This window comes from Spermophilus citellus, assembly GCF_964194105.1.
Source record: "Spermophilus citellus genome assembly, chromosome: 2".
In the NCBI taxonomy this organism is placed as follows: domain Eukaryota; kingdom Metazoa; phylum Chordata; class Mammalia; order Rodentia; family Sciuridae; genus Spermophilus; species Spermophilus citellus.
The window spans coordinates 161,440,817-161,462,924 of record NC_138183.1 but is presented as its reverse complement, the minus strand read 5'-3'; the positions used below and the strand labels follow the sequence as shown (position 1 = coordinate 161,462,924).

Below are 22,108 nucleotides of genomic sequence, written 5' to 3'. Positions count from 1 at the left end.
GATAATACAGACACACCACCAAAAAAGTTGTTTTTTTAGCTGACTTAAAATAAGAAATGGTAGCTTTGTCTTTGTATCATAAGGAAACATGGCTTCTAATTTTTAATTTTATCTTTAATATAAAGATTATTCGCAGGCTAATATAGAGGTAAACCTTCCTTCATTATATATGAATCCCTACTTGTAAACATGTCAGTTGATCATTTTTAATTAAAGAGACTTGTGAAATGTTTATTTAAAAAAAATGTTCAGGTCTTAAATCAAATGTGACTTATTGCGCATCCTTACAACTTAATAAACCCTTGGTGTAGGAAATTCATTTTAGGTTCTGATCTTCAGCATCTATCTATACCTTATAATCTTCTGAGCCACATCCACAGCCTTTTTTTTTTTTTTTTTTTTGTATTTAGAGACAGGATCTCACTGAGTTGCTTAGCGCCTTGATTTTGCTAAGATTGGCTTTGAACTCATGATTCTTCTGCCTCATCCTCCCAAGCAAGTGGGATTATAGATATGTGCCACTGTACCCAGCTAGAATTTTAGAGTACAAGAAAACCTCTCATAAATTTTTGAAATGACTATTTAAACATCAGTTAAATTGTTATTCTTAATAATATATAAGTGACCTTTGGAGGAAAAATTGCAATACATCAATGAATTTGTTATGGAATAAATGGAACCAATTAATATTCACTGAATGTCCACAGCTTCTTGTTTTTAGCCATTAATTAATCTGGTGCATTACATATCTGGAGAAACTGAGAGTTTAAAGTCTCTTGGAGCATAAGTGAAGGTACCTCATCCAGCCTGTATGGATGAGAAAGAAAAGGGGAATCAGGAAAGACTTCTTTAATTGATGTTAGAGCTAATCTATAAGAATAAATAGGAATTTTATCTTTCATTATTTTAACTTTTTTCTCAGCAAATAATTTTATTTTAATTAGTCATTTTTGCTAGTCATTTCATTTTCTGCTACAAATTTGAACTATAATGTAAGATACAAGGAAAATAAAGATTAATCATACTCCTATCACATACTTCAGAATTCTTTGGTTTATACTTCTTAGCCTTTTTTCCTATATGATCATGTCATATTATCCTTCTCCCAACACATTTTAGATTACAGAGCACATGTAGTATTATATTTTGATCTATAACCTTAATTTTTTTTAAAAGTCCATATTAGGGAATATTTCCATTTCAATAAATGTGTTTGTATAATGAAATAATTTAATAGCTATTATGCTTCAGACTATGAGCATCATTTAGCACATTTTACTCAGAATCTATCATGATACTTTTAGGTTTCTTCTTGCTTTACCCTAATAAATGGAATGATTTATTGAAAATATTTCATTGATAATCCTTAATGATTTTCTGGAAAATGTAAAATCTGATGATTAAGTATTCAGTCTAGCATATTAAAAACATAACTCATTATGTAGGTGAACTCCATTAACATGAGACTAAATTCTGGACCTTCACCATGACAGGAGATAAGGAAGAGAATTACTTGAAAGAGTAATCTGTAATTACAGTTTTCACTATCTCACCTCATTTTTCCTTTTGAATATGACCAGTATAGGGTCATATTTTTGTACCTGATAGTCTGTTGAAATTTCTCTTGCTAAGGTCAAAAACAATTTCTCTTTTTCTAAATTAAGTAATCAACTATCAGGACTCTTTTAATCAACATTTTCTAAGAATGCTTTCTTCATTTGGCTTTTGGCACACCGTCCTTTCTTCCTTTTATTCTTGCCTTAACTGGTTGTTTCTTCTTTGCTGATCCCTTCTTTTTCTGCCTTTAAATGATAGAGTATCTGAGGGTTTTCCCTTTTAGTTTATTTTCCATCGACATATTCTCCCAGACAAGCTCAGTAAGTCTTTTTATGTTAAAAACCATATGCTGGGGGCGGGGGCTGGGGTTGCGTCTCAGTGGTAGAGTGCTCGCCTTGCACATGTGAAGCACTGTGTTTAATCTTTAACACCACATGAAAATAAACAAACAAAATAAAGGTATTGTGTCCATCTACAACTAATTTTTTTTTTTTTTTTTTAAATATGCTGGGCTGGGGATATAGCTCAGTTGGTAGAATGCTTGCCTCCCATGCACAAGGCCCTGTGTTCAATCCCTAGTACCACACACACACATACAAAACCCAAATATATGTCCTAAACCCCTTCAGCTTTTCTAAACTCCCTTTAACTTGGCATTTAATATCTCCTAGATGTTTAATAATACTCATTCAGAACCCATGAGTTGTCTTTGAATCTTCTTTTACGTCCTGCTACTATCCTTTAGAAAATCTTATTTACTCTTCCTTCAAAACATCCAGACACTACTGTGTTCTTCACTTATGCCCTATGTTCTACCTTCTATCATCTTGCATGTAGACCAATAGTTTAACTTCTGATTGTCCCCTACAACTAAGTGACCAATGAGATTACTTCATGTATATTGTTTAAAACTTGTGTTCTTTCTGTTATATTCTGGGTCAGTTCAACTCTTTACTAGGTTTCTTTAATGTTTTATATAATCCAGCATCTTCCTGTGGTTTTGTTCCTACTACCCTCTCCCTTCCTCTTGCCTAGCCATTCTGAATTTTTTGTTTCTTGAAAAGAGCAAACTAATTTCTGTTTCTAGGCCTTTGTGTGTATTGGCAACTCCACCTGGCACTCTATCTAGACCACTGCAGGAATTGTTCTTTCATGTCTTTTGGATTTTTTTGCTCAAGTGCTCCTTCTTTAGAGAGGCCTCCTGTATTTAACATTATTATCTTGTACTGCCCACTCAGTCTTGCCTTTATTTGTCTCTAGCACTGAAAAGCTCCTTGACATACTCATTTTGTACGTTCCCACTAGAATGCAAGCTCCACTGTATCCAAGTGCATAGCTGTGATGTTCAGTACTATGGTTGTGGATAGATGTTCCCTAAAGGCTCATGTGTTAAAGATTTGTTTCTTTCCCCAAGATGCTATTGGAAGGTGGTGGAACATTAAGAGGTGGGACCTAGTGGGGACATGCCTTCAAAAGTAGTTGTGGGATACAGATCTCTCCCTTTTTCTTTCTGCTTCCTGGCCACCCTGAGATGAGCAGTTTTGTTCCCTCATGATGTACTCTTGCCTTGCCACAGGCTCAAAGCAGCAGAGCCAATCAGTCATGGACTGAAACCTCCCAAGCTGTGAGAAAAAATAAACCTCTTCTCTTTTTAAATGAATTAATCTTAGGTGTTTATTACAGTAACAGAAAATTATTACATGGAGTATAGTAGACAGTATTTGTTGGGTAAATGAATGAGCTTGCTTTTTTCTTTTTATTTTATCCCTTTAATTCCAAAAGGAGTTTAAAATACTTTTGATGTGTTCTATTAAAATTGAAAACATCAATGTATGCAAAATGTAGGTAGAATAGAAATGAATGGTGGGGTTCTGTCAGAAGCTAAGTATTTTTGCAGCCTTCCATGCTGGGAAATGAGTGTAATGGAGTGATTATTCAATTATTTAAACTCACTGTTGAAGCAACCCAAAGTGACTCCTGATATCATTTTCAGGCATGTCTAGTTCTCAGATTATGTTTTACTTCCCCAAGGCCATCAAATTCATTTTCTCAACAAGTGATTGTCAAATGAAATGTGCAATATTATATGTTTGTTTCTGTACTGTTTAAGCCGATTGATAAGGGAATGGGTAACAATAGAATATATTTCTAAATATGTCAAAGAAAATTGGTTTTGATTAGCCCAGACTCAACTCAGTTCTATCATTTTTGGTTTGTTAGGCATTGTATATTTGCTTGATCTAGGAATTAAAACACAATTACAACAAATTTCATAACTTTTAAGGAGTTGAATGTCTAAGAGGAATGAAATATAAGACTTAAAAATACACATACAGTTCAAGAAGTACCACAAGAAATATCACCAGTGGGCTCAGGTTAGGAAGTGACAAGAAATTTCAAAAGATAGCCGATGATGAAGCTTAACATAAAGCTACTTTTTGAGGAAGAATTCCAAGCTTGTTGATAGCTCCTAAATATTCTAGTCTATATGGGGCAAGAAGGAGAATGATTTATTTTATAATTTTTGTTTCTTTTTAGTTATCCATGACAGTAGAGAATATTTTGACATATTTATACAAACATAAAGTACATCTTATTCTAAAGGATCCCTGCCTTATGGTTGTACATGATGTGGAGATTAATTGTGGGATATTCATATATTTACATAGAAAAGTTATGTCAGATACATTCCATTGTCTTTTCTATTCCTGTACCCGCTCTCTTCCCTTCATTCTCCCTTGTCTAATCTACTAAACTTCTCTTCTCCCTCTGACCCCCAACTTTTGTGTTAGCATTCACGTATCAGAACACTGGACCTCTGGGGTTTTGGAATTGGCTTGTTTTCACTTAGCATTGTAGTCTCCAAATCCTTTCATTTACCAGCAAAAGTCATAGTTATTCTTGGCAATATAACATATGGAATTTGGAGACTAGTAAGTTTTACTTAAAATATTTGGGAATTGCGATTTTTTAAAAGTAGTTTGTAGGGAAAGTTGTATTTCCTCAAAATATTTTAGTATGACTGATTTACTGAAAATAAGGACTCTTTCTAAGATGGAAGGAAAACAAACTAATGAGCATGAATCTGTCAGCAGCTTCCAGTGGCTGTCAAGCTTTTAAAAATAATTAAGTGCTAAGGGGGACAGATAGAAATTGTATTAATTGCCACAGGCTCAGCATATAATTTGTAAGTGGCCAAAGTAGTAAAGCATTGAGGAATAATTTTTTTTTTTTGCCATTTTTCTTCTGTGAGATAATACTCTTTTGGGAGAGAAAAAATTAGAGGTTAGATTTTGAATCATATCTGTGGCCCCATGAAAAAATTTAAATTAATTCCTGGAAGGATTCTTGTCACTAAAAAAAGTATTTTGGTCAGCTCTTTCTTTTACATTTCATGAGGTCAAAATAATGTTAGGACAACTATGGTTCCCCTAGGAAGGTCTAGTCTGGAGAAGTTTCTATTTAACATAGTTATTTTGCATTGTGTCAGGTTAAGAACACATACTAGGTGTTTGAATGATTTGAAGTTCTATCTCTGACTTTGCTGGTACTAGTTTTGATCATGAAATTCTCTCTCCCTGCTGTATGTGTGTGTGTATGTACATGCTTGTTTATTTATTATCTATTTCTCAAGGTGATCTTAAAGAACCCTTGATTCTTCTAAGTTTTTTTTAAATAATGTCAGTATTTTAATTCACTGTTGTTCAACTTTACTATTTTACAAATGCTATTTTTAAAGAGTTTTCAATTTTGAATAATTGGACACCATTCTTGCATATTTTGTTAAAAGAGTACATGTAGGCTGTCCTTTAAATTTTTATTTGGTACTTTTTTCTTAGCTGGTGTTTGTATATAATAAAAGGTAGAGTTTGGAAACTACTGTACGTGTTAGTGATGTTTGTTTTTGTTCACTTAAGATACAGTCTGTATGTCTTGTGATTTCATAATTTCAGCCATTTTAGAAAAATGTTATATGGTAACTAGAAATCATGGAAAACCTAGTAATAGTGATTATTTCATCTTGGGTGTTAGAAAGATGACTTTAAAATGCTATGTCAGAATAGTTCTTGTGAAGGCTTTAAATCATATAGAGATTCTGTTTCTCTAGTCCAGAGTGTACGTGCATGTGTATGTACTTTTAACATGTGGTGGTTCATTGAATAGCCAGTATTATATTGCATTTGTTTATTAGATTTTCATGATGAATGGATTTATAGAGATTCTACTTTAAAACCACACTAAAATAACCAGCAACTTGTTTTTCTTATAAGTGAAACCAATTCTGGAATTCCCAGTTAAACTAATATTTGAATATTGTTGCATGTTATTTTGATACTATTCTATGTTGTTCAAGCAAATTATGATTCCTTCTTAACTGGTATCTCTTGGAAGGAAGATTATAGAGACGTAGATGACTTAGAGACTACCCCAAGAGAAAAACATTTTTAGTGTTATATAGTTTAATGAATTCTGTTTCAGGTCTTTTAGTTTTTTACCTCTTTGTTGTCTCCCACTATGTAATCCATTTGTTAACCAAAAGGCTATATCACACAAATTAGTATCTCTTTCTGAGTTGTTATTGATTTTTGTATGTAGCTTATCAGATTTATAAATTCTGAAAGAGTTCCAAAAGTATCAGGAGACAACAGAAATTGATATGGCCAATTTGAACACAAGTTAGAAATAAAATCAATACTCTCATTTTTTGATACCTAAAAAAGAAGCAAGAATGTATCAGGTTCTGTTTCTAAATTGCTTACAGCTGCCTGCTTCCTAATATAGAAATATTTATTAAAAGTGGCAGGTTAAAAATTAGATTCTTAAGGCAAAATATGACTGGTTCCATGATTTTGTTAGAGTAGAAAATAGAATCTGAGATTTTGTCACTATAGTGTCCCCTGGACCTCCAACCTTGAGGAGCATGACGTGGAGCAAATATGTTTCCTGGAGTTGAACACTACACAGTCTAGGCAACTTTCTGGAAAAACTTGAACCTGGTTCCAGTGTTTGAGAAGCAGCAGCAGGGGTCCCTGAGATTGAAGAAAGAGGTACAGTGATCCAGGTTTGCACAGAGTACAATTTAACTGGGACTTTAAGAACAGAAATGTGTCTGGGGTAGTACTAAGACCAGTTAATCCCTTGGAGTTAGGTATAAAGGAGGGAGCTTACATAATGGTCAGGACAAAAGTGAATTCAGTCCAAGCAGTATTGCACCTCATTTATGTTGAGTTTATATCAAAGCATCAACAGCACCATAGTCTAGTCATAATGCTCCACAAACCACACCAACATTTTTGTCTACATACAGTATGCTGGAAAAGTTTGTGAGGAAGAACAGGCCTGGGTTACTCAGAGGTAGTCCTGGTGGTTCTGAATCAAGATGGCTACAGTCAGGTAAAGCCGAACCCCTATAACAGTTAGAATGAAGCAAAGATGTCCTAAGGTTATGAATAGATAGAAGACAATGAAAATTTCCCTTGTGTTCCAGTGTTACAAATGTTTGAAAGGTAAAAGAAGCCATTCGAGGCAGACCATGATGAATTGGGCCTTTGGTGACAAATGGGGATGAGCCTTAAAGTAAGGAAATAGTATGAAAACAAAGTCTAATGTGGCTTGTGTGGAGAACAGAAATGTAATTTTTTTTCTATATTCTTAAAGAATTATTAGGCTGAAATCCTATAAAGAGTCTTTTTAAAGTAAGGAAGAAATTTCTTCATTCTGACAAGAAATTGGCTGGGCATAGTGATGCATGCCTGGAGTCTGCTGTTTGGGGGACAGAGGCAGGAGAATCACAAATTTGAGGTCAGTCTGGGTGACTTAGCAAAATCCTATCTCAAAATAAAATTAATAAATAAACAGAACTGAGGTTTGTAGCTCAATAGTAGAGAGCTCCTGGGTTCAATCCCCGGGATGGCGATTGCAGGGGGTGGGCTTGATGAGAGAAGGCAGACAAATATGTTGCGGGTGTTTAGGTTTTGGTGAGGGGAACATGTATCTGAAAAAAGAGGGAAATAGTAGAAGAAAATAGACACTGTATTGGAGATACATTTAAATGTTATTTTTAAAAGACATTCAATAGTTATGATAGCAGATAAACTCAGAAATTTATTAGGTTAAAAAGCAGATCCTGGAATTTACTCCAAAATAAGCCTGTGAATTTAGGCACCAGGAATCCAGCAATCAGAAAACATTGTGTAGATTGTTTGAATTGGAAATGCAAGGGGAGGTTGTGCCTTTATCATTAACCAGACGGAAGGAAGTCCCTATCAATTTCAGATCACTGCATATTTATGTGGTATTTGGTCTAGGGTGGGGTGGAGGGAAAGGGGAAAGAGCATGCAAGACAAAATGATCTGTTTGCCTATTCATGTTTGCCTATTGAAGATTATTTTAAAGTGAATTACTAATATTAATAAATATTTTGGCATTGTTGCTCAATATATTATTCTCTAATCATTTTCATCATATTAAACATTAGACTTGCAGTTTAGAAACTACCAGGAAAATGGGTATGGCCCTATTGACCCTACAAAAGAGGAAGATTAGCATTCACTTGTAGCTTGCTTCATAGTGTAATCAGGACTAATCAAATCTTGACTGAAGAGTGACTGTAACAGGAAATGCAGTATGAATTATCTATATAATTTGTAAAATATGGAAAGCTTTCTAGGTGGTCTTCTAGATATAATTAATGAAGCATTAATGCAAAGTAACAAATATTTCATAACAGCTGCAATATTTATCAGAAGAGAAGTATGGTTGGGGCTTTGTAGTTCAAAAATAGCATATTCAGTATTGAAAATATGTATTTTGATGTGAAAACAGTTATTTTTGAAACCAAACTGCATCAAAATAAAATCTAAAATCTGAAAACAACCTTAGTAAATGACTATTTAAAGAGTCTCAAAAACTAAAGTTTCTTGGCAATTCTCAAACATTTTTGCTAAATTGATAGAAATTTAAATGTGAAATGTAGTCAAATTACAATGACATGGTCTTCTATTGCAGTTTGAACAGATATCAGCTAAGCATTGTAGAATGTGAATGTCAAATACTTCAGTTAGCTTGATGCAAACTTGAACAGTTGCTGGATTAATCAAGCTTTGGCCTTTTAATATAAAAACTGTCAGTAGGGACAAGATTTGACTTAGGGTTGTTATGAGCAGAAAAAGAAGCAATGCTTACATAGTTTATTAATGAATTCTTTCAACAACTCTCTGTCCAATGTTCCCTACATGCCACTTTTTCTGTGATATACTGTGGAAATAGATGTAACATTAATGTTATCCTTTGTGGAGGTTGCAGTCTATTAGAAACAAAGTAAGAAAAAAAGGAATTTCAGTGAGTTTTTGCTCTTGGGGCATCAAGAATGAGGCCCAACTCAGTGGTTCACGCCTGTGATTGAAGCAGCTTGGAAGACTGAGGCAGGAGGATCAGGAGTTAAAAGCCAGCCTTAGCAAAAACAAGGTGATAAGTAACTCAGACTATGTCTCTTAAAAAAAAAAAGGGGGCTGGAGATGTGGCTTGGTGGTCAAGTGCCCCTGAGTTTAATCCCTGGCACTCCCCGTCCTCCCCCCCACCCCACCCTGCCCACCAAATGAACTGAAGGTAAGGAAGGGGAGGGGAATAGGAGAGGCAGAATTAATTGGTTAAAACTTTCCTAATCTTGTATTTGTATACACAACCAGGGTAACTCCACATCATATAGACCACAAGAGTGGGGACCTAAATAGAATGAGTTATACTCTGTGTATGTATATTCTTCCAAAATACATTCTACTGTTATGTATAAGCAAAAAACAAAAAACAAAAAAAACAACAAAAAAAAACCACCAGAGAGTCAGCCTAAAAGGCTATTGTAATAAGCAGTCCATTCTAGAAATAATGGTAACTGGGAGCTGGGTGGACTAGATAGGACTTTTGTCTTTCTCCTGAATTCTTATAATTCCAAATTTATGCATATGACCAAGGTTTATTTTATTGTGCGCTCTATAAACTTTACATGGGTAGATGTAGACATTTTTAAAAAATATCTTTATTATATTTACTTACTTTTATGTGATGCTAAGGATGGAACCCAGTGTGAGGCACGAGCTCTGCCACTGAGCCACAACCCCAGCCCCAAGTGTAGGCATTTTTAAAAAGGAAAATCCTGACATTTTTTAGACCACTCTAAGATCATTTCTATAATCTGTAATTTATACATATTCTTCTTTTATATAATTTTAGTTTTTCTTATTTAGCAGTCTTTAACCCTTCTTGTGGTCATTGTAAACTATTAGTGGCACAGGTAGGAGGAGTCACTTGAGACATGAAGTTTAATTTGATTGGTTTGTCTTTCAGTTTAATTCTAATATTGATTTCCCTGAATTTTTTTGCTTTTCACTAAAATACCATTTTTCAAAACAGTATCTTTATTTTCTTTGCTAGAATATCTATTAATAATGCTTAGCATTACTAAGGTGTTTATTTTTCATTGATTATGTTTTGAATCTTAAAGCCAATGTTTTTACAGTCATCATTGTTTTGAGACTGGTGGCTGTTCTTTTATTTTCTGAGTTATTAGAACAGCAACTTCCTATGGCTAACACTGTACCTTGAAGATAACTTGATGCTTTATCAATTTCATATTTTACATTTTCTTTTTAGCATTTTAGTTTATAAGGACTAGGACACATGTTGTAGAAGAAATACAAATTGGATCAAACATGACATTTTGATGTTTTTTATGTCTTGTCTGCAAAATGTTTTATTATGCTTCTTTTTTTGCCTCAAATTTTATTCTTGTACTCATAATACAGTTTTGTAGTTACAGTGTAACTTCTGCCTAACAGTAAATATATTCTTATGGTTTTTATGTCTTAACAAACAGAAATGCAAAATGTCAATGAACTACTGTCTAAGAACCATTGTTGAAACTACCCAAGGGGCGGGATATAAAACCTGCATTTTAAAAAGGCAAATTCATTTTAAAAAATCTTTCAGTTGGAAAAGTATAAAACACGGCATAACCCAAGAGAACATTTTAAAAAGAGAACATTTTAAAGTAATAAAATTGAGTGTATATTAAAAAAAAATCTTTGGCAAGGGAAAAAAAAGAATTTTTAAAATGACTTTATGACAAGAGTCTAAATATAACTGATGGCACAGAGGAAAATATTGAATCATATTTTAGGAATGGATACTACAAATTGATAAATAAAATACCAGGGATTCATTAGAACTATGAACAAAGAATATAAATGATTCACAGAAAAATAAGGTTCTGTCATACTTGAATATAAATGATTACATTTGTGATTAAATAGTTATTTTTTTAAGAAAATTTATTTTTGCTTAATATCCTTTTCCATGGATAAATTTAGGATCCAAGAATGTTTAGAGCCCACCTACCTTGTACTGCTAGGTCCTGGGTTTGTACTGCTGGGTCCTAGGTTTGTACTGCAGTGGTGCTATAATTTGGATCTTAGGTGTGGTAAAATTTCTGTGTGATAAAGGCTTTGTCCAGTAAAGTGCTATTGGGAGGTCATTGGAACTTTAAGAGGTGGGATTTAATGGGAGGTGTTAAGGTCATTGGAGGCATACCCTTTGAGGAGACAGTAGGACTTTATTTAGCCTCATCCTATTCTTCTTGTTTGTTTCCTTGCAAAAGTGGCAAGCTGGTTTGTTTGTTTGTTTGGGGGGTGGGGCCAAGTAGTTTCACTCCACCATGTGCTCCCCTCATGATATGCTGCCTTGCTCAAAACAATAGAGTCAACCCATCATGGTCTGAAATGTTTTTATAAATATGTGCGCCAAAATAAACCTTTTCCCTTTATAAGTTGGTTATCTCATATTTTTATCAGTGACAGAAGGCTAACAGATGCATTCTGTGTAGTTGACAGTGTTTATTTGAATAAGTGAACAATTCTGCAGTTTCAGAGAAAAACCACAGCCTATCAGGAAAGTATGTTAACTCTATTCTGTTGTATATTGGCAGGTCTGTTGCTTTTTTTTCAGTAGCTTATCTAAATTTTAAAAATAACTTTTTTTTTTTTTCAGGGTGAGGGTTGGTACACAAATCCCTTTTAGAAATCAAGATAAATCATAAAAAGGCAAAGATACATATATCTCCAAATGTTATCACGCAGTTTCATGGACTTCTTTGAAGGTCTGCAACTAGACCCACTACCTTGCTCTAAAGTTTGCTTCTGTGGCATTATCTCTTTGACTGATGTTTATTCTGTTCTGACAATTTTTGGTATCACTATGCTTCGACATTTGTCTCCAGTCTGTAGGAATGGGCTATTAAATCTTATAAGATTGAAGATGTTAATAGCTTATTAAATATAAGTTGATTATTGTCCAAGAAATAAATAAATGTGATTAAATGCTATAGCTTTCTTTCATTAAGAATCAAGAATACAAAGACAGTGTTGTTAGTAATACATAAGAGAACCAGGGTGTCAAAATAACTTTATTGTACTTATACTATTATTGCAGATGTACTGGCTTATTTTGTAACAAACCTCATTATCTAAAACTAGAATACATTACTAAGTTGTCATAAACCTCTATTTTAGTTGTTTATAATTTTATAGTGTTTTATTTTTAAGCATTTGATCTATGCATCATTAACCATATCTACTTATTAAATGAATTTTATGCATATTTTTACCACAGTATAATGGTTATAACCCATCTATGTCTTTTCAGAGCTTCTGATGATTTTTGGTTTTCTAGATCAGAACCATTTTACTTTTCCTTGGGTGGTTCCCAATGGTACAGAATTTAAAACTAGGAAGCTTGGGGTCTGGTATTTTGCAAAGTAAGGTCCTATCTAGTTGGCACATTCTCTTCATGCAACATAAAATCAATATGTAATGATAATATTTTAGATTTATTGAACACTTCTTTTTATGTTTTATGTCTACTATCTACTTCTGCCAGCATACCTAGTAAGTGGTACAGCTTGAGCACAAATACATTATCTTAACCAGTGTACCAGTGACTTCATCTCAAACACCACTAATGAGAAATCTTCAAGGAGAATGATAAAAATCCTCTCGAGACACATGTTGCTTCTTGTCACCCTCTCATTACAAGCAGACAATGCTGTGATCTCTTACACCCCGCATGTCTGGTGGCGTTCTCAGCATTTTTCACTTAGCATTAGTCAGCGTGCCTTTGAATTTTTAATACCATTCCATAGAGGTTTTAGGACATTAACTTGGTCCTGATCAGTCTATCCTATTATGGAGTTATTTTATTTCACCTCTGGCACAGCCTAATCATCACAGATGTTTTTCTGGGCACGTAGAGTAAGTCATTGTAATTGGTGGAAGAATGTTGAGTTGCAAACGATGCATTAATCATTTTGTTTTCCAAGTATACATTTTCATAGTCTAGAAATTTAAGTTTGTGCTTGGGAATTTAAAAGTATATTTTGTATTTTAGCTGGGAGAGACAGCTATATTTTATGTCCATTTATTACATTGTCATGTGGTTTCTGGTACTTCAACATTTCAGATAGTCCAATTCTAGCAATAGAAGAAAATGTAATGTTTATTTATATCTAATACCTATTGAATTCACATTTAAATCCTTTTAGCTTTGGGGGAGTCATTAGTTAATAAATCTAATAACTTTTTATTTCTGTTCAGTGTTTTTGATGCTTCTCATTACCAACAAGAGCAATAAATGCACTCAATATTGGAAAGTATATTGCTTGAGTTAAATTAATATAAAGCAACCTTTACCCTAATTGTCTTTTGTTGTTGTTGTTGTTTTTGTTATTTTGCAGAAGAAAGAACCTTCTAAATCCAGTGTCAAGAAAAAAGTAACCAAAGTGGCAGAAGCAAAAAAAGTAATGAAGAGAAATTTTAAAGTGAATAAGAAAATAACATTTACTGATGAAGGGGAGGTAAGAGTCTGAAAGCTTCATTTCTGGGATATATTGCAAATATTAAGAAGTTTGACTCTCCTAATGACTACTTCTTGAAAAGGCCAGTGTTTCTGTATAGCAATAGTCAGTTCCTTTAGCTACCCCTGCAGGCATTTGATCAGCTCCACAGCTCTGGACAAGGATGAATTCTTGGCATTAAACTTGAGATACTTCTTGGTGATGCTGACACAAAAATGATATTGAACTTTATAAATTCTGATTTTATAAGATTTTCTTATCATGGTTTTTATCAAATTCTTCTATGGAACAAGCATAAGAATATTAACAACTACTTGTCTTGCCAGAGAGTTTTTCGCTTTAGATGCTGTTCTTGCACATTCTTGCTGGGTTGGCTACAGGAGGAAATTCTCTGCCTTTAAGTAATCTCAGACATACATGTGCCTTTATCTCACCCTTATTGTGGCCTGGTTTTAAATAAACAGTTATATTAAAAAATCATAGGGAAGGGATTATAACTCAAAGCTTTTCACAGGAAGGTCCTTATTTTACATAATAGTTATTTTGTTTTTAAACGATAAAATAGATCCAGAACATTGAGTGGTTTAACTTAAGAAGTGAACAGTATATCAGGTTCTTCTGAATATTTCAGATGACCTCATCCTCACTACATGCAAATTTTTCTGACCACACAGCAACTTACACACATCATAATCTTATTTCATCTTTTATAACTTTTCTTCACAGAGCTTGGTTTGTAACCTCAATCTATTATTTGATTGTTGTCAATTTCTTCTCCACTTTTCTGTGAAGGAAAAATGGATGTGAAGAAAGTTAGTTATTTTGTTGACTTTGTTCACTATCAGTCCCCAGTACCTGTAACAGTGCTAACATGAAAACCCCCAGATTTCTTGAATGAATCATTTATTTTTCCAAAAAAATAACAGCTTTTCATATTGACTAAAGTATCACATATATTTTATCTTCACTAATGTAAATGCTGCTTAAGTAGTCTATATCCAGTTTTTCCTTTTTGTTTTGGAAGTACTAAAGATTTGGATGTTATTTTGGATTATATGAATTAAATGAAGAATAACACAGTATACATAGTGACTCAAAGTTGCTGGAAGCGAAAAATACTATATATGATAAATAATTTTTTCTCAGTTAATTCTTTTTTTTATTGGTTGTTCAAAACATTACATAACTCATGACATATCATCTGATTTAATGTGCCAAAATTATTAAAAAGTGATAAACATCTGAGAAGCAGGCCAAACTAGGATGTAGACCTATTACATCAGGTGTTCACAGTAAAATAAAGTGAATGTTGTTGTAGTAATGAGATTCCTTAGTATGCTGCTCAGTTTATCTGCACAGATTACACCAGTTAGCTTCAAGATGAGTATAAATCTGTAACTGTAAAATGTTTCAGTTTATGTCTATTGCTAGTAGGAGGCACCACACTGAAACTTCTGATCTAAAACTCTAAAAGTGCTGCTTCTAGTGTAGCCCATAGAAGGGCACACTTTTTATCCTCTTCAATACAAATCAGAATGAGGAGTCTGAGTAATGGATGGTGTTTTTGTCAGGAGTGACCCCTCTCTTTGGCAGATTTAGGCTCAGTAACTGCTAGTATTGCCTGTTGTTTAGTAATGTTCATCACCTCCATTGGTTGCCAGAAGTTGAGACTGTAGATATCGCACCCCAAAGAATGCCTGTGGTGACTACAAGAGTGAGAGGAGGCAAGGATGCACAAGGGTCTGTGAGGTGTGTGTCTCCGATTTCCATGAGACTGCATGCTAATTAGTCTTTCCAAAACAGTGACACCTACTCACATCTTTCTGGCAACCAATTATTAAATAAGTGAACATTTTTGTCTAAATTGTCGAGTTTTATATTTTTATGTTGGACCTACAAATCACCGAGGAATGGCTTTATTTTTCTGGAAAGGACACAAGCTACTGGTGACTAATTAATTTATTCATCATTATTCAGTAGGCTAGTGAAAAAGCCAACACATTCAGCTAGGTCCCCCAACTCTTAGATTAGTGACTTGCCTGCCTGTCACCTTGATCCTGTCCATAAATTATGCATACAGAATCATTTGAATGTGAACAGTTCAGGAAATCCAAGCTAAGTTTCTCCTTTACATGTATTTCATTGCTTATGTGTAATATTGGCTGTAAGGTGATTTGTTCATCAGTTTTGAGCAAGTGTTTGCTATGTATTTCATACCGTACTGGGGTACAACTGTCCTCAAGGAGATTAATTCTAGCAAGAGTAACAGGAAAGTAAACCAGTGCAGTATGATAAGATATAGAGGTACAGGTCCCTTGGTAGCCTAAAGGAGGTACATGTTGGTCAGCTGAAGTCCTACTCTACGTGGGTAATTTTTACCTGAATTGTATGGAGATTAGGCTAGGGTATTAGGAACACCATTACAAAGCATTTCTATTTTGAGCCTACCTTCTCCAAATAATTTTGTAAAATTTTCGTTTTATTGTGTTCTTAATAGGTTATGACAGCATTACTTTACCCCTACTGGGACTTTTTGTGGGGCATTGGGGGAGGGCTTGCTTACTTGAATTATGAAGTTTGTGAGAAAACTTAAGAAATATAGTTATAAGGCAGAAAGTGAGTATACATATAACAACTTTTAAAGTTGTTACACAAAAGAAAAGGGTTTCTGTGAATGTTTCCTGTTTCTCATTCCATACTTATCTCTCTCGTCTGTAGTTGGTTCAGCAGTGGCCACAGATGCAGAAATCCACCATGAATGATAAGGAGGAGGATGATGACACTGGTGGTATCAACTTAGATAAAGCAAAGGAAAGGCTTCAGGAAGAGGACAAATTTGACAAAGAAGAATATAGGAAGAAAATTAAGGCAAAGCATCGGGTAAGCATTCCATTTTGAATTAGTACTAAGTGAAATTTATTATGTCCCTAAAGAAATATAAATACTCAGGTAAAAATGATATGACTTTTTTCATTGTTTTCTGATGCTTTTTCCTGTGGCTATCATCATTTTATCTGTTCCTTTGGTTCTTCTACTGGGAGAGTCTTTATAATACTGACATCTCTCTGACAGTGTCATATAGATCTGCTTTTGATCTGAGGTGACTCATGTAATATTAGTGGGTTTTAAAATTATAGTCACACCCCACATAACATTGTTTCTTTTTCTTTTTCCTTTTTTTTTTTTTTTTTTTTTTTTAAAGCAGTGCTGAGGGTTGAACCTAGGGCCTTGCACATATGAGTCAAGCGCTGTACACTGAGCTACATCCCTAGTCCTATAATGTTTCAATCAATAATGGACCACATATATTAATTATAGTGGTCCCATAAGATTATGTGGGGTAGTGATGTTGGAGCCTTCTCAGTTTCTATGAGTTTACTTACAATGTATGCACAATAGTGAAACCACCTAGTGACACATGACTTTAGTAAAATGTTTATTTTGATGTAATTCTTGTTCGATGTGTACTTGTAGGAAGTAATACAGAGAGATTCCATGTTCTCCATTTCTGTAGTTTTTGTCACCACAAAATGTTTTGTATATGAAACTGCTCAGTATATTGTATTTGAAACTACACAGTATATATACCTTTTGTACTCCCCTCCAACCCCCCAAGTGCTAGGGATCAAATGCAGGGCCTTATGTTGTTAGCATTTGCTCTACAGAGCAATATTCTTAGCCCCAATATGTAGCCTTTAGAGATTGGCTTTTATTGTTTGGCATTTTTTTTCCTGAAGAATTGCCCAAGTTGTGTGAATCAACACCACTTTATTCCTTATAATACTGAGTAGTATTTCATTGTTTGGATTCACCAAGGTTTGTTTTACCATGAGGGACATTGGTATTACTTCCAGATTCAATTAAATTCAGCTAAATTTCTTTTCATATCAATTATTTGATAATAAATATAAATTTAAATTCACTGCCTTAAAAAAAGTGGAAACCTTTTAAGAGGGAATGCTTCTAAATAGGCATGTTCCTGGTAGTCTTAAACTTGGCAGTTTTCTGTTATACATATTATTGCCCTATCAAGCATACTATTTAATTCCCTAAAAGTGGACATTTCACTAGATTAGTTAATGAAGTAAAGCAGATTTACACTTTTAAAAAACTTTATGTAGCATATCTTTGAGACAATGATTCCAGAGTAGCACAGTATCATACCTGAGAATCACTGCCATAATACTAGATTCTGTGTTAAGAACCTCTGAAGCCTTTGGATATGGACCTTATTAGCAGCATCTCAAGAGAGATTCTTGTAGTTTTTCACCCTTCTTTGAACTAATTTATCACTTTTTAATGGGCCAGAACACTTTAAAAAAATTTTTTTAAAGAGAGCAGTAATTATAGCTTCTTGACCATTTGATAGAATTTCACAATAGCATTTGGTGAAAAAGGAAAAAGTAGCTATTAAACATAGCTTTAGGGAGGGAAATGAATGTTGTGAAAAACATTCAGAAATGTGGAGAACAAATTAATCAAAAATATACTGGTTGTAGTTTTTGGATGTTTATGTTATTGAGAGACATTTTTTGCATTACTTCCTTTGAAATTGTATTAAAATTTCTTTGAAATTGAATTGAAATTTGGTGTTAACAAGTTGTTAAAATCGTTGGAAATACTGAAGACTGTCAGCAATTTGCTATGTTTTGGCTTACATTCTACTTAGAGTACTTATCTGGGAGCAAATAGAGTGTAAGAAGGTTTGACCCTTTATTATTTCTAAGTTATAGTCAGAGAAATATGAAGAATATAAATAAAGTAAGATCATCCCTCCTTTCCCTTTCTTTTCCATTTGTAGAAGTTATACTATTTCCAATTTTGTAATATTGTTTCTGAAACTTTTAGAAACTTTGTGTCAAATGGGCTAATTGTCCATGTGTTACACAGTCTAGACTGTGAATGTCATCTGGTAAAATATATGAGGCCTCTTAGGAAGAATATAAATAAGTGATTGTTAACTGTGGCTATACTGGCACTGTTCAAAATCTGTATCTTTATTTTATGGTATTTTTTTGTGATGAATAATATACATGATTCAAAATTCAAGATGTAAAAAAGCATATTGAAAATTTTTGCTTGTGCCTATACTTGTCTTTCATACCCCACCCTGACAGCTCTCTACTTTTATTTCCTTTTAATGAGGCCTTTTATGCAAAGAGGAGTAAATGGAAATACCATACTCTTACTTTCTCCTTTTCTTACCTGAGAGCGAGCCTTCTGAATATAATGTTTATGCTTTTCTGCTTCACTTATTTTTGAGTTTTTAATTTTAATTTTCTTTGTACCAGTGTTAAAATATAGCATAGCTTCAAACAATCTCATGGATTGTCTCACAGCAAGGTCGCACAAAGTTGTTTTGAGCTGATAAACTTCAAAGAAATATCACCAGACCTTTACATAGTACCATAGTAGGACGGACTACAGTATCTCTGTACCTAAAAGAGCAAGTCTTTTCAAAAAGTCAGTGAAAGCTTTCTATTTCATATAAAAGGGGTATATCCTACATATGACAGCTCATGGCATAGCTGCCTTACTCCATTAACTGATTAGTGAAATGTCCTCTTTTAGGGAATTAAGTAGTATTGTGATAGGGCACAATTGAAATAGCTAGATTAGTTGTCTGTATTAAACTTTAATGTAAATGCTACCTAATACTCAACTCACATGATTGGTTTCTTGGTAGTATTTTCAGCAGTAACATTTACGTATACATATATTTGTGTGTATTGAAGAAGAGAAAAATTTACATTTGTGAGCACTTTGGAATTAATATGTTTATATAATAATAACATGTATAAAATACAGTGTGGGTATTCAAATTACTTATGCACCAAACTTTCATGGAATGGATTCTGTCCTGAAGATGCATGGAATATTATTTTAAATGGGAAGGTGTATTGTATGGCGTAGTGAAGCAGTAGTGGTGGTTAGTGGAAACAGTACTGGGCTGTCAGGGAGAATACTTGCAGTTGACTACTGAGTATGGCATTATGTAGTTCAATTTGAGTAACCAGTCACCAATTTGGACTGTACATTTCTAAAAATGACAAGGGAATAGGAGTTAGTCTTAGATGATCAGTGAGATCTTCTGGCTCTGTAGATCCAGTCAAGACATGGGAATAAAATTGCCTTTACTTTTTGGGGAAAATGGAATTTTCATTTATAATTTTTTCTCCATGACAAATCATATTGCTTTGATGACATTTTTTTCTTGTTCACTTATTTTCCAGTAGTTACAAAATTTTACTTAAAAAACTATTAGTAATCCTGAACAGATTATTTTGTTTCAATTAATTGCTGAACACATTGTTGATGTTGAAATAATATTATATTACTAATATTACCATGATGACAATATTCTTCTAGCATGAGGTTTTGCTTTGAGCAAATGTAATTTTGTCACTTTTGGAGGCTATCACTCATAATTTTGTTACTTCTATGAAAGTGTACTAAGAAGAGTTCTCTGTCCCCAGTGAATTTTGAAAATACTAACATTAGAATCTGGGGATAAGCTTTACTTCATGAAGATAGATAAAGGTTAAGAAACTTTTGATGCAAAATTATGAATAATGATGTGTCTGATTAATTTTGCATGGAAAAAATGAAACTCCATAAAACTGATGGCATGTTTCTCTATTTCACATATATTTTTTAAATATATATTGATTTTTAGATTTTATAAGCTTTTAGAATTTTTTATGGCCCAGCTTGTTCAAAATATTTCACAATGAAATTTTTTATTTAAAAAGGTATTTTATATGTAAGTGAATTTATTCTTAATGATCCTGACAGTAGTTGTTCCCTCTAGCTTTTAAAGTTAACAGTCTTAAATTATAGTTTTAGATGTGTTCTCAGCCTATATAATGTAGGACTCAGGTATTCATTTTGTTTCTCTTATTTTGTCCTCTCTCTTATCACACTTGTCTTTGACTTCTATTTTCACCTACCAAATTTTGGAAGCTACATAATTTCTACCATGACTCTAATATTTATACTTGTCTTAAAGTCTTAAACTGGGATATAAAGATTTTTTTTTAAGAGAGAGTGAGAGAGAAACAGAGAGAGAGAATTTTTTTAATATGTATTTTTTAGTTTTCGGCAGACACAACATCTTTGTTTGTATGTGGTGCTGAGGATCGAACCCGGGCTGCACGCATGCCAGGCGAGTGCGCTACCGCTTGAGCCACATCCCCAGCCCCTTATTTTAAGATATTTACTAATGTGTATTATATGTGTTCTAATACAAATGATATATATTTATGTTGTGATTTGATACAAGTATACATTATACAGTAATCAAATCAGGCTAATTGTCATCTCAAATGATTATTATGTATTTGTGGTATGAAGATTTAAAATCATCTCTACTCTGAACGTATAATACAGTATTATCAATCATAGTCACCATGTTGTGCAATAGATCCCTAGAACTCATTTCTGATGTTTGATTAAAACATTACATCCTTTGACCAATGTCTCTTCTCTGCCCCCATTGAATCTATCAACTTTATAATAAGTCTTTGAGATTTTTATAACTTATATTTTAATTTTTATGAATTTTTAAAAGTACCATGTAATGTTTAAGAGATGGATTGATGATTATATTGATTGAGACTAGTTGGAGACTTGGATTGATGAGCACAGAGCAGAGTTTGGTGCTTATGGTGTCCAATTTGATAGGATATGGGGTGATAGACGTCACAGGAGATTGAACCATTTGTTTTGTCTATTGCTTTATACCCACAGCCACATGGCATAGAGTATCTCATCAAATAGTCAAAGAAATTAACTAGTGAATTATTGTTTCCATATCAATGTTTTTTCTGTCTTCACATTTCTTATTGTAATTATTCCAGATTTATATATAAAAGACTACTTTTTTATATTGTTCAAATGAAACTTAAAAGAATAGGTAACAGATCAAAAGAATCTTACTGTGTTCTGAGTTCCTGAGAAGGATTTAGGTTTTCTGGGATTTTGTCCTTGGAGAGCAGGGTATTCCTTCAGGCTTTAAGATTCTTATAAACATTCTTTTATGCACTTTTTTGGAGTCAATTTTCTTACCTGAAAAAGAGGTGCTTTTAATACTTAAATAAAGCTAGATATCCCGTTGATCCCTGTATGATAGTTGCTACTCTACTCCTTTCCAAACTGTCACAGTTCCTCCAAACTTATCCATATGGGTCATGTTTTCATTACTTCCTGAAAAATGAGTTTTATTTCCAGATCTACAAATAGATTAAGTATTGTCAGAGAGTGAAAAAGGTTTAAATACATTGTCCTGACTGCTAATGAAAGTCATATTTCATGGTTCGTTCTTTTCTGGAGGATAGGACCTATAGTATGTGTGAGGCCAAAAGCTTTATAATAGCTATAAAGGGAGTATTTTGTACCTTGAAATGTGATTTTCTGTTTTCCTTTCCCTTGTGAATTTGATTTTCATTATTGAATTTCATGCTGTCCTTATATTTAATCATTTGTAGCATGGTAGAACTAAAGATAAAATTTTGTCTTTTTGTGTGGCCTAAAATAGTTTTTTATATTAGTACTCTCCTAGAAATAGGAAAATAGTTTTTGGTGACATTACTCTTTTAAAAATGAAATAGAAAAATAAAGGATTTAAAACATTTGAACCAGATGATATTG

General features: G+C 33.4%; 1 protein-coding gene across 1 annotated transcript in view; it reads left to right on the top strand.

The window, feature by feature from the left end:
* Window positions 1-22,108, top strand: part of DDX10 (DEAD-box helicase 10) — a 298,208-nt gene that overhangs the window by 180,297 nt on the left and 95,803 nt on the right. Inside the window, exons 14-15 of the mRNA XM_081261964.1 lie at window positions 13,340-13,459; window positions 16,178-16,339. Of these exons, the coding sequence (XP_081118090.1) occupies window positions 13,340-13,459; window positions 16,178-16,339 (282 nt within the window). The remainder of the gene's footprint in view (window positions 1-13,339; window positions 13,460-16,177; window positions 16,340-22,108) is intronic.